The sequence below is a fragment of the Sciurus carolinensis genome, chromosome 3, assembly GCF_902686445.1.
Source record: "Sciurus carolinensis chromosome 3, mSciCar1.2, whole genome shotgun sequence".
Lineage (NCBI taxonomy): Eukaryota > Metazoa > Chordata > Mammalia > Rodentia > Sciuridae > Sciurus > Sciurus carolinensis.
Window position 1 is genome coordinate 120334921 of NC_062215.1, and position 15994 is coordinate 120350914.

A 15994-nucleotide genomic window follows, 5' to 3' on the forward strand; every position below is an offset into this window, starting at 1 on the left:
TTCTCAAAAATGTGCATTTCTAACAAGTTTCCAGGTGATGCTGATGCTGCTAGCTGAGGGCCCATGCTTTGACAACCATTGATGTGTTGTGTTGAGGAACTTGAAGCTAAATTAAGTTTCAGGGGACAAGAGGGTCATGACTGATTAGTCATGGCAGATGTAGTTGCCCAAAGAAACAATTGTATTTGTTGCCCTCACTCTTGAAAAGTTCATCAGTAAACTGCCCTCAGTAACAATTCAGAAGTCAGGCACAGTGGCACACACCTGTCATCCCAGCTACTCAGAAGGCTGAGGCAAGTTTGAGGCTAGTCTCAGCAACTCAGCAAGACTGTCTCAAAATAAATTCAAAAAGGACTTTGGATGTAGCTCAGTGGCAGAGCACCCCTGGGTTCAATCCCCAAATAAAAAAAATTAAAAAGTAGAAATTGGTTACTTCTGGGATGATGATTCCTAGCAAATCCTACCCACATTGTGAGAATTTATTCCTCCACCTCCTGCCCACATCAGTGGGCAGCCCAGACAAGACTAGCAGTGCTCTTCCAAATATTGCATGCTGCTTCTGCTGGGCCTACCTCACTCAGGGGCCTATAATCCCTGTCCACTATTTATATCCATCACCAGAGAGAAGTAGCATGAGCTATTTTATCCAACTTGCTAGCTGGGCCCTGGCATTGAGCAAGACCTGGAGTCCCAGCATAGGTCAGGATTTTTGTTTTATTTTTGCAGTACTGGAAATTGAACACTGGTCAGTTTTAATGACATCCTAGGAAAGGCTCCAGATGGTCAGGGAGTGGCATGGGAGCAGGGAGAGAGGAGCTTCAAGGTGCAGATGGCAACAAAATCTAACCTGCTTCTGAACTTAGCTTAAAACCTCTAAGCATTCATTTGTTTTCTCTCAGGTCTGAGGGCAGGTACTGATCTGAAAAGCCATCCAGAAGTGGAATTTAACTATGGCCATGCAGAGACTTCAAACTACTCTCCTGCTGCCACTAAGAAAAATTGGTGAGTCCTATCCATCCACACCAGTTTCCTGTTGTGAACTCAGGTGTTCTATTCTAACAGGCAGTACAGTGTTCCTACCACCGTCATGTTGGTGAATTGAAGACAGTGGAGCCAAAACGTGCTTCCCATCAGATTCTCCCCTATCAGAGGCCATTATTCTGTGAGCAGAAGTCTTGATTCTACAAGGGCAACCTGAACACAATCCCGTTTGGGGGTCCTTTTCATGGTAAAGTCTGTACTTGACCACATTAAATTACAGCACTGGTTCTCAACTGGGGGCAACCCTTCCCCTGGCCCCACAACCAGCCATCTGGCAATGTCTGAAGCCATTTTTGGTGGATGGTCATGACTGTGAAAAGAAGGGTCATGGCACTGGCTCTAGGAGGTAGAAGCTAGCGACGCTGCTAAGCATCCTGCAAACGCACAATGACATGTCAATAAACTCAGCATTGACTGTAACTTCCTGTTTACCCACAAGTGTTAGTTAATTATAACTCAAAAGGAGCCAGCCTGCCCAGGGCCCTAGTGCACTGGTTTCAGCACCCATTTGAGCCACTAAGGTTAGAGGTTGTGACCAGCTAATGTGAGCTCAGGCCATGAAACCAAGCCCTGGAAACCTAAGGAATTCCTAGGTCTGTTCTTCAGGGAAGAGTTCTAACTTGCCTTCTCTCAGAAGAGGGTCCCAGGCCCTATCACATGTGTCACCAGCAGGAGGACACAGCTACAGGAAAAAGTGGATTATGCAAAAGGGAAGGTGCAAATAGGATGAAGCTTGTCTTTTGTATTTTGCCCCAAATTGATTGTTGGGAACTTCATGGAAGGTTTAGTCAAGGATTTGTTGAAAGAAGCAGGTCATTAAAGAGTTCTTTGCATCTTTTCACATGGAAAGAGAAACTGTCTTGGTTTGCAATTTTTTAAAAATTAATTTTTGAGACTTTTTAGTATTTTGAGACTTGAAAAATTAAACTCTCAATCCAGTCCTTCCCTAGTGGTCTCAAATTGCCATTGGACTACTTTTCGAAGTAGACTACTCTAGACAACTTGTCCAAATAGAATAGCTTAATCAAGGGTACTTGATGAAAAGACCTAACACCTCCTATTAGAATAACAAAGTTTAGAATTTCTCATGTGGCAGAAAGATCACTTAATATGGCAGGTGGAAGACTTGGGTTCTGATCCTATGCTAACATTGTTGCATCTGTTTGACCTTGGACAAGTCACTGAACCAATTTGGAAAATGACTTTAACCCCAGCTTGACTCCCCTCAGGCTTCATAACAGCTAACTTCACTGAGAATATCTGACTTCTTCCCACTACCCTTCCCTGCACTGTAGAATCTTTCCTGTGGCCATCCTTTGCTTCTCAGACCACAGATCTTTCTTGCACCATGTTCCTGCCCTTGAGACCCTACCACTCTCAGCACTATAGGAAAGTTCTGACTTGCCCTCTGAAGGAAAGTTCTGACTTGCCCTCTGAAGGTTCGATAACAGCCTACTCCAAATAAATGGACAATGGACAGATAACCAGGAGAAAATGCAAACAAGTATATTACCATGCACATATGCATGGGAGCCACACAAAATACGAAATGCAAAGAAAGCCCAGATGCTTGAGACTTATTACCCTCTTTGTGCAGGAGACGGGAGAGGGTAATGAGGGCTGTGGGCAATTTTAGAGGAAGAGTAAAGGATTCTAAGGGGAGAGAGTGAGCCCAGAATACAGACAATGGTCTGGGTCAAAGTTATTCTGGGTTTTATGTGTGATATATGATTTTCCATCTCTCCCTCTGTGATATATGATTAATGAAATTTCAATAAGAAGATTGGAGTTCCTCTTTGGTGAGTCTAGTCTTTAGGCAGGTAAGGAACTGCAAAGAAAATCCTGACTGCATTCTCTGCTTCCCAGCTACTCCCAGTTTGAAGTCTAAGCAACATGTTTGGGGTACTGTTTGCCAAGCCCCAGCTGCATCCACCCTGCTTCTGGATCTTTCCAGATCCCCTAGCACTTTCCTTTTTCCCTGCCCCCATTCTAATAAAATCCTCCTCTTAGCTCCGCCCCTCCCTTTTCCTACTTTTACCAGCAGAATTCAGGAAACCGACACCCAGATCTGCTGCATCATCCTCCACCAAACCAAGCCCTCCTTCCCTAATCCTGAAATCTGATTGGTGAAACTGCCTTCAGGAAGCTCAGCTTCCAGTCACTAGAGCATCATCTTCATTGATCCTTTGCAGCATTTATGTCCATGAGCCAGATTTTCCTTGAACTGTCATGGGAGTCAGCAATACTGTGTTCTTCAGGTTCTTCCTCAGAGACGTCCTCAGTATGCTTTCTCTGGCTGCATCCTCCTTCTCTTCTCCATAACATTCTCCTGCGTTCTCCTGGGGAACACAGGCAGTTCCCCAGGTCCTGGTTCTCCTGGTTCTCGACTTCTCACCTGAGTGATGTCATCTCTCGTTGGTATATTCTGGTATCAGCTCTCAGCTGTGTGAGTTTGAGTCCCAGATCTGTTCTCTCCTCCACAGTCCTACACCCAACTCCCGTCGGACATGTCTTCCTAATTCCTGCACACCAGGCCTCAGCAGAAAAACCCACAAAAACACCTTCTCCTCCACATCTTCCCACTTCTTTGAGAGGCAAAAACACCTTCTTGTAATCTGACCTTGACACCTGGCACTGTTCTTGACACCTGGCACTGTTCTTTTTGATCCCTACCTCTTCCTTAATCCCACCTCCAATCATTTTCTAAGCATCATTCCCTGGCTCGGGTCTGTTATTATCTCTCTCTCTCCCATTCTTTCCTCTTTATGGACAAGCTTTCATTTCTGACATCTGATCAATTGTCCTATAACGTGTTCTGATTCGTTCAAAGAACTTTAATGGCTTCCCATTTTAGACCAAAAGAGGTTCAGACTTCTCATTCTGCTGTGCCATGCCTCTCCCTTCCGGCTCCAGTTCATCCTCTGGGCTCACCTCCGGTTTCTCCTCACATCTACCTCAGGGCTAACTGGAGTCAGACTTGTTCTATCAATGCACCTGCTTTTCTTCTCTCCGCCCATTCCTTTCTGTTCAACTCCCATCTTCTCATCCAGGTACACTCTCACGTCCCTTCTTCCTCCATGAAGACCTTACTTCTCTTTAACACTCCTTGAACTATTGCCAGCCTTTGGCTGAACTTGTGCAAATGTAACCAACCCCCTGCCTTCTCCACCAACTAAACAATAGACTTAGGAATGAGTTGATTTATGTTTGGGCACAAGGTATTCATGTCATGTGAGTGATGGCAGTTCAAAGACTGGGTTCAGATCACACTTTGGTTTGTCACTCTCTCTAACTGTTTATATTTTGTCCTGTGTTGTGCTTAACCATATGATAAAAGTTAACTTTTTAAGGGCAGTGATTGAATTTTATTCTTTCTTTTATCCAGTATCAGTATACACAGTAGGTACTCAGTAAGTTTATGGCATTGACTTCCAAGGATGTCCCTTACTTATTAGGACACTGCGCTTCCTGCTGAGTACAAGGGTAGCGGCAGCAACAAGAAGGTCTGGAATCGTTCATCGGATATAGTGTGATGGCATCCCCACCCCAAACTGGGGTCCTGTTTCCCCCTGTTTGATCACTAACTCAGTGTTCTGTGGATCAATGTGAGAGTTAATAGGAAGGAATTCTTGGGCTGGGATAGAGAGCTCAGAGGGCAGGTGGCATAAGAGAGCTGATGTCCTAATGATGAGGCCCTCAGTGACAAGTAACAGACCTCCAGCCATAGATTTAAGGATGCCTCAGGACATGAGCTGTGAGCAGAAGTTCCAGGGCTGGCTTGGCCACTCAGTGATGTTGTCCAGGACACAGGCCCCTTGCACCTCTGCTTTGCTGCTCTTCACATGTCAGCAGTGCCCCTGCTTGTGTCCACAAGGTGACTGAAGCAACACTAAGCGTTGTTCGCTCACATGTAATTGTCTGACATGGGAAGGAAGAGCTGAATGGGAAAGAGGCTCTCCTCAGGAGCCTTCTTCCAGGTTTTTCTAGAAATTCCCCAGGAGACTCTCCTTGCATGTCACTGGCCATATTTTGCAATGGTGGGTTTGCAGGGAGCTGCAGTGGAGGCCTCAAAAGTAAGTATTGGCATTTTTAGCCTCTGCAGGAGAGAGTAGGCAAAGAGGAAAGGGATCGGGGGAAGCAACTAATGATGTCTGTTGTCAGAGTCCTGAGGGGACAGCGATTGGGCCAGACAGGAACCAGTGTGAGATGAAGGAAAGAAAAATCAGAGGCAGAGTCCATAAGGAAGACCCAGACATGACAAGAAGGATCGCTAAGAATAAGAACAGGGGAGTCTGAGGCCACCATTCAGTTTCACCCGCCCTTTATTGCTAGGCCAGGTCTTTCCCCACATGTTACCTCACATAATTCTCACTCCAGTCTTTTGGGTTGGCATTACCCACTCCATGTTACAGATGGGGAAGCTGATCCTGGTGAACTAAGTAGCTCCCAGATACCCAGTGATAGAGTGCTTGCTTAGCACATGTGTGGCCTTATATTCAACCCCCAGGATGCAACGAAGGGAAGGAAGGAAGGTGGCTGGTGCTGGGTTGGTTGTGTCAGGTTTACCTAGTGCTGCCTCCTGATCGGCTAGTCTGTATGTCACAGGATCACACAGTGCCACAAGGAGATAAATGGCAGGTTTGGGGTTTGAATCCAGATCTTCTGTCTCCAACAATAATAACAGGAGCTAACACTTGGTGTTCATTAACGATTTTCTGGGCACTGTGCTAAGCATCTTACATGCATTAAAGTATCTGATCTGTGGGAGATGAGCACATTTTATAATTTCTGACATTCAGAGATTACAAGTAACTTCCTAATGTCATTTAGTAAAATGACAAGAGTAAGGATATGAGTACAGGCCTTCTACTCTAGCACCTACACTTTTTTTTTTTGCGGTGCAAGATATTGAACCCAGGGCCTCATGTCTGCGAGGCAAGCACGCTACCAACTGAGCTCTATCCCCAGTCCACGACACTTTTAACTGGTACTTTCTACTGCCTCTTTAGGCTCCAGACTCCAAGCGGTTAGTGCAGGGCTGTTTCTGCTCTATCCATGTTGTCCTTATCATAACCTAAATCTTAAGTCATAATCAGCTAAGAAGTATACCCTGATTGGCATAAAATTGTCCCCCTGTGATTGACGGAAGACATTCCAGCATCCAGTTCTTGGGAGAAAGCCTACAGCCTCGCGGGAAAGGTGCTCCCACCTGTGTGTGATGAGTGTGATGGGGTGGGGTCACTGGGCTCGGGGGAAACCGGCCTCAGGTTGAAAGCAGAAGGCAGTGGTCGGGGTGAATGGTTCCTCCTTCACTTCCTACGTGAGCCTGTGACTGTGTACAGTGGGCAGCAGAATGGAAATAGTCCTTTTGTGTTGTGGGGCTTTGCTTCCATGATGGTAATCCTCCATTTTAATGCCGATAAGTACAATGGTGAGGATTATGCCCCTTGATTTAATTTGGCCTGCATATGGCAAAGCTCTCGCCAGGCTTTTTATGTGACATTCTTTAGCACAGCCAGCCTGTTGTTGTAAAAGGAGCCCATATGAAGGAGGCAGGAGATTGATAATACTGGGGCAGATGTTTTTACACAGCAGCTTGTAACACACCCCCAGAGAAGCTACTTCATAGGGGCTTGTCAGTGAGGGTTCAGCCTCAGAGTGACGGGAACATTCATGACTCAGGCGACTTGAGGAGACCTGGCACCTCACAAGAGGGGAAAGTGAGCATATTTCTCCTGTGTGTCACCCTTGTGGCTCTGAGGCTTGGAGCCAATTGGGCTGACCTCAGAATTGATGAGCCAGAGAAACAGCCTCCCAGTCAGCAGGGCCGACTGCGGGCCAGATTTTCATGTGGGCTGTGAAGTACAGATTGCCACGTATCTTGACAAACACTCTGTGGAGAGTCATTGCAGAAACATGCGGCAGTGCTGAGATGATAGAACAGAACAAATCTTCCAGAAAACTTCCTGCCTTGCAGTACTGGGGATCAAATCCAGGGCTTCATGTTTGCTAGGCAAGCACTCTACCACTGGCTACATCCCCAGTCCTTTTTATTTTCTTTTGAGACAAAGTCTTGCTAAGTTGCCAGGGTGGTCCTTAAACTTGTGATCCTCCTGCCTCCTGAGTAGCTGGGACTACAGGCCAGGTGCTTATGAGGTGGTCGACACTGTGTGTTATCTGACTGGGGTGGAGGAAGGATGGGCTTTGGGTCAGACCTGGGTTTGAATTTAGTTCAACTGCTTACAGGCTATGAGATATTGGGCAAGTTCCAGGCTATGAGATATTGGGCAAGTTCCTTCCTCTGCTGAACCCCCATATCCTAGACTGCAAAAAGGTAATCATTGGGGTGATTGGAGATAATCTATACCAATGAGCTAGCACAGTTCCAGACATAATAGGTGCTCAATGAGAGATGATGGGAGTTGTTGTCATGGTGTGTCAGTCAGCTTTGCGCTACTGTGATTGAAATACCTGACACAAGAACAACTTGGATGGCTGGGGTCGTGACTCAGTGGTAGAGCACTTGACTCTCATGTGTGAGGAACTGGGCTTGATTCTCAGAACCGCATATAAATAACAAAACTCCACTGACAACCAAAAATTATTTCAAAAAAACAAACAACTCAGAGGAAAAGGTCATTTTGGCTTACCATTTCCAAGGTCTCCTATCCATATCTCTGAGCCTGAGGCGAGGTAGGACATCATGGCAGAAGGGCATGGTGGAGGAAAGCTACTCACCTTATGGCAGCCAGGATACGGCGGGGTGGGGAAGGAGAAGTCAGGGGACAAGATATAATCCACAAAAGCACATCCCCTGTGCCCACTTCTTCAAGGCATTCCACACCTGCCTACAGTTAGTTCTGTCAAATTATTAATCCATTATATGGATTAATCTATTGCTTAGGTTACAGCTCTCATAATCTAATCATTTCACCTCCTGTATTAACACAGGAGCTTATTGGGGACGACTTATATCCAAACTATAAAATGGTGATAAAAGTAGTAGCAATATTAGTAGTAGGTAGTATTTGAAAGGTTCCTATAAACCAACTTAGGTACACTTCAGCAGATGAATGGATAAAGAAAATGGGGTGTATATACACAATGGAATATTACTCAGCCTTAAAGAAGAATGAAATTATGGCATTTGCCGGTAAATGGATGGAGTTGGAGAACATTATGCTAAGTGAAATAAGCCAATCTCAAAGAACCAAAGGCTGAATGTTTTCTCTGATATACAGATACTAATTCACAATAAGTGGGGATGGTGACTATGGAAGAATAGAGGTACTTTGGATTAAACAGGGGAGTGCAGAGAGGGGAGGGGGGATGAAGGTAGGAAGGATAGTAGAGTGAATCAGACATTATTACCCTATGTGCATATATGATTACATGACCTGTGTAATTCTACATCATGTACAATCAGAAGAAAGAGAAGTTATACTCCATTTATGTATGATGTGTCAAAATGCATTCTACTATCATGTATAACTAATCAGAATAAATACAAAAATAATAGTTTTATAGGTTCCTATAAAACTAAATTCATAGTAAGGGTCAAGATCTCTCTGGTTTAGGTCTAGAATTGTACACTAAACTAAATACTTGCAACACCTTAGAAACTCTGATCAATGTTCATTCTCTGCTTTAACATGAGAGCTGAATTTTCTCTTGTGTTCCTGGCTCCTATCTTTGGTAAATCTGAGGTGGACTTTGGGTCCCAGACTCACCCTTGCAAACGTGTCCAGGGGCCACTAGCATACCCTCAGAGGACCGCCTTCAGAGCTCAGTTGGTTGTTAGAGACTTCTTAGACTTCCTAGATTTTTAGACTATTAATTGGTCACATTTATTTTCAAGACCTTTTTGAAGCCAGAAACCTTATCGCCAGTTAAAAGGAGCTTCAAGGAAAAAAATCTGTTTTGAGTTATAGTTTTCCTTGTGGATTTGCTTATGGCTGTACATAAATATTTATCTGAACTATTTCAACAAACCTTAAATCATCAGTGATGCTTATGCAAAGGACCCTTTTAGAAGATTTGTGTATGTCAAGAATGTCAGCAATCTCTTTATAGTACCAGATTCTAAGGACCAGAGTTCTCTTTTCAAGTATTTGGAGCTGTTTGGTGGTTTTCAACATGTCTTTTGTTTTCCAGTTTCTATATATCTCTTCATTGCCGTTCCTTCTAGATAAAATTCCCTGACCCATCCTTTCTTTACCTGCCATGTTTTACCCACCCTTCCAGGTCTCAGGTCTCCTGTAGGGCCCTGAAGCAGAAAGGGGCAGGAGAAGAGAATCCCAGGCAGGGCACACAGAGTGGGCTGCACCCTGCGGTGGGATGTCCAGGGGCCGCTCTGGGGAGGGGTTGAAGTCCAGAGGGAGGAAGGCTGAGAGGGAAAGAAGTGAGGCGGGGAGAACTATTACGGGATAAAGCAGTTGGGAGCCAGGATATGGAAGACCATAAGAACTGCATGAAATATTTCAGACATTTTCTATAGACCAAAAGATAAAAAGAAACTAGTATAATATGGTTTGCAGACAAATTGTTTGGTCTGTGTACTATCTTTAACATTTCTTAATTGGTTTTTAATTAATTAAAATAAAAAGATTTCACATGACAATTGAAGTTCTGATAGCTCTGGAAATATTGGAGTCTCTAATAGCAATCTCCTGGACTAAGTAGGAGCTGTCTTCCCTGGATCCCTGCTTGTTCAACGGCTTAAACCATCTGAGTTTGAATCCTGCTGCTCTCTGTGTGCAGGGGCACCATCCAGGTAGAGGAGGCTAGACGGCAGACTCTCGAGCCAGACTTTCCCTGTTCTAGGTTCAGGGTGTGTCCAGTCAGCTCAATGGCCTGAGGCAAGTATGTTTTTAATAATGGTACCTACTTGATATGGCTGTTGTGAGAATAAACCATAAAAAAACATTTGGAAGACTACCTAAAATGTAGTTAAGTGACCAAAAATGTTACCTATTGTTGCTATATCCCACAAGGGAGAATAAACTCTAGGGGTTAAAACTGGTACTCATTTCTATATCACTCACAGAATCTAGAATCTTTGGCCGTTAATGATGAATGAGTGAATGATTATGCGTTTCTTGAATTTTTATTTCTGTCCAAATTTTGTTCATAGAAAAAGTTAATCACTTTGTGCTAAAGAAATGCCTTCTGCTTTTCTTGAGTTTGATTTGAGTATACTAATTTTCATAAAGTAAGAAGCTGACTTTCTCAGAAAGCCAACAGTGCTAATTAATTAAGTGAAGGGAGGCGCTGTTAACACTGTCATTTTTCTATCATGGACCTACCTTTCTAAAAAATAAATCCCATATTTGGGAAGATGCTTAATTGTCTCCTTTAGGAAATCCAGTTATTGGCAGGTAGTAACTATGGTCAGCATCTCAGTTAAGGGTCAGTTGCTAGGAAGTAGGACATAGTGAACTTCAGCAAAATGATGTCGGACTATATGTTCGACTTGGGTTATCTGACTCCCTATTCCCCTATGAGATCCACACTTCAGGACAGTGTTTTTTTCCTGGTGCCCAAGACAAAGATAATCAGTTGGGCACAAGAGCCAATTTTAGATTTTCCAACACATATTATAAAGCTAAAGTCATAGCACCATCCCACCAAGACCTGGTTATGTTAATCTATCAACAAACACCTTCACTATTGGCAAAGTTGCTCAGCAAAGCTGACCTGCAAGATCAGATTCGCTTTATCTCTAGAAAATGTACACATTTACAAAACCATATTTAACTCTACGTAGATGAACAGCATTTAAAACTAAAAGATGTGTTGAAGATTAAAAAATGCTCTTTAATTTTAATGTCAGATGGCTCTATTCTCTTATAAAAAATCATTTTAATATGAAAATACTTCTACATTTTCTAAAGAAATCTCAATCTCTCTTTAGCTCTCTTCTCTCCTGTCTTCCCTCTCTCTCTTCTCTCCTGTCTTCCCTTTCTCTCCCTCTCTCTCTCTTCTTATATAATTAATGCTCTATATCGCTAAAGTTCTGATTTATAATTTAAAAGACAATTTAAAGTAATGACAATATCTGGTAAGTTATTTGACCATTTCTCCATCTCTTGTCACCTTCCTCCATTACCCATTTCATGAGTGTAGGAAATTCTAGAAATGTAGCACATTGCCAATATCCGAAGTGTCTGCCCTCATCAAGACCTTTACAGTGTTCAGGCTCAGAATAAATTTCTGCCCCAAATACCATTTTATGTTGAGTCTATTTTGAAAAAGTTCAAGAAAAGAAAATGTATTCAAGTGGACAGTATTGCAGGAAACAATATATCCTTTGTGTAAATATGAACTTTATATAAGAATGTTCAACACTTAATGATACTATAGGATAACCTTAGGTGGAAAAAAGATTAACTTTATACATTCCCACAATTTTACTAACTTTATTTCATTTTCTTCTTTGGGTTAGAAGAGATCAATATTTATATTTTATTAATATATTAATACATAATATATAATAATTAATATATTAAGTATATTTTGTGAATTAAATAGCAGCTGACTCCTACCTGTAGGATACGAATACACCAATATATTTTCCATTAGCATTGCCCTAGTCACTTTAAATTAAGGAGGGACCCGAGCAAGTGTTTGCTGTCAAAGCTGTTAACAGTAGCAATGTCACAGTGTCTGTGTGTGCATCACTGTAACGTCTCAGATTTGTCTCCTTGATCAGTAGACAAAACAGGGGGAGGAGTGGATTTGTGCCTTTCATCTGAGTGGTAGAGGTTGGGAAGACAGAGCAATAGAGAACTCTGGCCAAACAGAGCTCTTGCGACTGCTGGGATTGGGAAATTAGATAATAAACAGTCCTGATACCAAGATTCTAGTGGCCCAAGATCAACACAGTCTGGAGACATAGGCAGGAGTGGCCTTCCTGCTCCAATCCCGGGCCCTCCCCAGAGAGCCCTTTGTGTCAATAAGAACAGCCAGCGCTCCTGGCAGGCTCCCAGGACTCAGAGTGGGGCTATCATTTTTGTTTGCTTTGCAAATATCTTAATGGGAAGTGGTTCAACACCACCTATGGGTTAATCTGAAGGGCTCTGCCTGGCAGCTGTTGGCTCTGAGAACCACATGGCCACTCTCGGTGGAGGGAGTCAGTCTGGCGTTAACTACCCAGCATCCTCTTTTTATTGGATTTACCGACTGACAGGAAGCACCTTGTTGTCTTTTATTTTTAGTTTGCTCCTCCTGGGAGGGTAAGGATGTTATTCTCAGATCCAACCGAGCTTTTTCCTCTAAGGCAGGACACTCGTTAAATTTTCACTATCATGAAGCATCCTCTTTACCTTAACTTGTTTTTTGTAGAATCTGAAATTTGTTATTAAGGTGCAGTGATAGTGGATGTGGTACTGTTACTGGAAGAAGGAGCTAGTCTGTTAGCCTGCAGGGAGGATAGTGGAAGCTACAGCTCCATCTTCACCTGGGATCTCGAGAATTGAGTGGATTGGATTTCTGAAGAGTTCCTGCTCTGCTGTTCTCTGTGTCCCCTTCCCCCTGCACCCTACCACAGCTATCCAAAGGTGGCTTTCATGTTTCTTGACCCTGGGTCAAGATTGCTCCCTGGGTGATGTGACCATGTCATGCCTCTCTGGATCTGTCTTCTGACATTGACACAGATGATCTCCTGTCACTGGATTTGGGGAAGGGCTGGACAGTTTCCACAAAGCAGGTTAGGGAAGTTTCTGGGGTGATGACAGGTTTGCAGACCACTTCCACATGCTGCATTTGTAAAAATGCAAAAAGTTTGGGTTGTTCCTTAGGTCCTTGAAGAAATGTCCTGCCACCCTTAAGAACAGTGCAGCCCTGTTTTCAAAGCCTTGGTGTTTTGTTGTTTTTTATTTGCTCTGTTTTTGTTTTATGGTACTAGGGATTGAATCCAGGGATGCTGTACCACTGAGCTACATCCTCAGGACTTTGTATTTTTTATTTTGATACAAAATCTTGCTAAGTTGCCCAGGCTGGCCTTGAACTTGGGCTCCTCCTGCCTCAGCCTCCTGAGTAGCTGGAATTACAGGAGTGTGCCACCATACCCAGCAAGCCTTGTTCTTTCCCGTTCTTTTTCACATCTGTTCATAGGGTGGTCTCGTGGTTGAGAGCAGGGGTCCTGGAGCCACTAGACTAGCTATTGCTAAGGGTAAGAATTTCCTGAACCTAGTCTGTTTCTCAACGCCTCAGTTTCCTCAGGTTTTAATGGAAGATCAAATAGCATAATATCTTCTTCACAAGTCCTGAAGGTTAAATGAGATAGCATATACAGAATATGGATATCATTAAAAGCACCCATGAGTAAGAGCAGTTATTGTTATCCCAGAGCCATCTACTATTCTTTATGTAATCCTTAGTATTGTGTATTTTTCTAAAGTACTTATTCGGAATACATTACTTCCAGCCTTTTAAAATCAAGTCAATGCCAAATTAAGAACAATTTGAGTATCAAAGTAAATAATGATGACAAAAATACAATTTATTGACTAACCTAAGAATTCACAAATCCACACTAACAGCAGGAAACAAGGGAGGGAGGGAAGAAGGAAGGAAGGAAGGGAGGGAGGGAAAAAAGGAAAGAAGGAAGGAAAGAAGAACTTTCTTGCAAGTAAATGTGGAATAATAAATGTAGATGAAATGATGGAAACAGAAAAATTGCCATTTGGCAACCACCAAACTAATAATTGTTTCAGGCAAAAATAGTAGTCAAAAATTCAGGGAATAAGAAGTTTTTTAAAAATTTTTTTTTTTTTTTTGTACAAGGGATTGAACTCAGGGGCACTTAACCACTGAACCACATTCCTTCTTTTTTGTATTTAATTTAGAGACAGGGTCTCAGTTGCTTAGCACCTCACTAAGTTGCAGAGGTTGACTTTGAACCTGCAATCCTCTCATGCCACTGGGATTACAGGCGTGCACCATCACACCTGGCTAAGAAGTTATTTTCACAGTCTCAGAGAAAATACCCATAGGAAACATTAATTAGGGAAAGCATGGAGGAACCTGGCAGAAGCCACCTTGACCAAGCAGTGACCATCAGCATCACCAGTAACTGAGCAGACAGACAGCACATGCCTCCTGAGGTGAGGCACTGGGAAGGAGGCAACCTCGTTTCTCTGCATTTCCTGCCAAATGTGCATGTCCTGAAATTAATCCCGAGGAAACAGCAGACAAACCCAAAAGGAGGGGTCTTTTGCAAAATGACTGGCCTGTAGGCTTTCAAATGAAATGCAGAGGAGGACTGAGCAACATGACAGCAGTGACAACTGAATGCAATGTGTCATCCAGGGTTTCTTCTGCTGCAGAAGGCATCATTGCAACATTAGACAAAATCATATATGATCTATAGATTGGATAATATTTACATTAATACTATTAATTCCTTGATTTTGGTCATTTTACTCTGGTCATGGACAAGAACACCCTTCTGTTTAAGAAACAGATCCTGAAGCACTTAGGGATAAAGGTGTATCAGGTTTGCAATGACTCTAAAATGGTCCAGAAAAAAATGTATGTGTTTGTGTGCGTAGAAGTGTATGTATGTCAGTACCTAGAGAAAGAGAGAGAACAAAGCAAATATGTGAAATGTCAAGAGTTAGAGAGTCTGCAGAGGAATATACAGAATTCCTTAGACTCTTCTTGTATCTTACCTATAAATACGAATTAAATCAAAGTAAAACTTACAACGAAAAATCAAGTCATTTCCACTTGCTGTTCTTGGCACAGGACAGCCCAACAGTCACTTTCTCTTTAGATTCCTGATCCCTTTCCATCCACACCTGAGCGTCTATCCACATCATCTTTGCCCTACTTGGTGACTGATCTCAAGTTTCTCTCCTATGACATTGCTGACTAGTCACCAGTCACTGCACACAACTTTGTTCAGGCTTTTCATGTCTAAAAATTCCCTAAAACATCCCTCTGTGCTCTCACACCCCTCCCTTGCCTATCTTTGGGCCCTATCACTGAAGGTCACATCCCTGAAGGCCACATACAAGATACACTTCATTTTAGCATCTCTTTACTTTCCTTCCCCAAACTGAACACTGCTTGCAGAATTAAAGGAGGAAAACTGGGTTCAGTGTTCTCTTTTGGGGGTAGTTTTAAAAAGAATTACCCAAGGAACTTGGATGTTAGATTCGTCTTTATCTAACGCACTCAGACAAGTTACAATACAGCAAGACAAGGAAATAGTGAATGGTCTCTGAAGTCTCCTATCTTCACAAGCCTATGCCATGGTCTGATTCAGTCTTTAGAGTGTTAAAACTGTAACTCAAAAGTGGCTTGACCCACAAGTTACCTTAAGAGCCCTCCCTGGCTGGGCACAGTGGTGTGAGCCTGTGGTTCCAGCTACTCAGGAGCCTACAGCAAGAGGATCACTTGAGCCTGGGAGTTTGAAACCAGCCTGGACAATGTAGTGAGATCCTGGCTCAATAAAAGAAAAAGTCCAACCAAAGAAAAACCAAAGATTGCAGAAAGGAAGACACTTGGATACCTCATCATTGTTTTCTTCCTTTTAAGTTTCGTGTTTAGGGAATTGTCATTGGGAAGTGCAAAAATCTTAATAAGTCTAACACTTTGTTAAGTTTATGTTTTATTTCTAACTTCTGGCCCATAGACATCTCTTGATTTAAACCTTTTTGAATCCTACTTTTTAAAATTTTGTTCTGCCTAAAAGAACAAATGTAATCATTTTCTCCTAGCTCAGATCAAAGTTTTTATTTATGTTTTGTTGATGAAGAAGTGGAAATACTGATTTGCCCAAGTGAGAGTTACCCTATTTGGTAAGTAAAAATGTAGAATTTCCACTTAGATATGAACTTTATGTGAACAACAAATAAGATTTTTTTCATGCTAAGTATGTCCTGTGAAATATTTGAAATTTCTTTTTTTATATTTTGGTACCAGGATTTGAACCCAGAGGCCCTTA

The 15994-nt window shown here is 42.7% G+C and overlaps 1 protein-coding gene across 1 annotated transcript in view; it reads left to right on the forward strand.

Moving 5' to 3' along the window:
• The window catches only part of Myo3b (myosin IIIB), a 237969-nt gene that overhangs the window by 102024 nt on the left and 119951 nt on the right, over positions 1 to 15994 (forward strand). Inside the window, exon 16 of the mRNA XM_047544143.1 lies at positions 900 to 1002. Within this exon, the coding sequence (XP_047400099.1) occupies positions 900 to 1002 (103 nt within the window). The remainder of the gene's footprint in view (positions 1 to 899; positions 1003 to 15994) is intronic.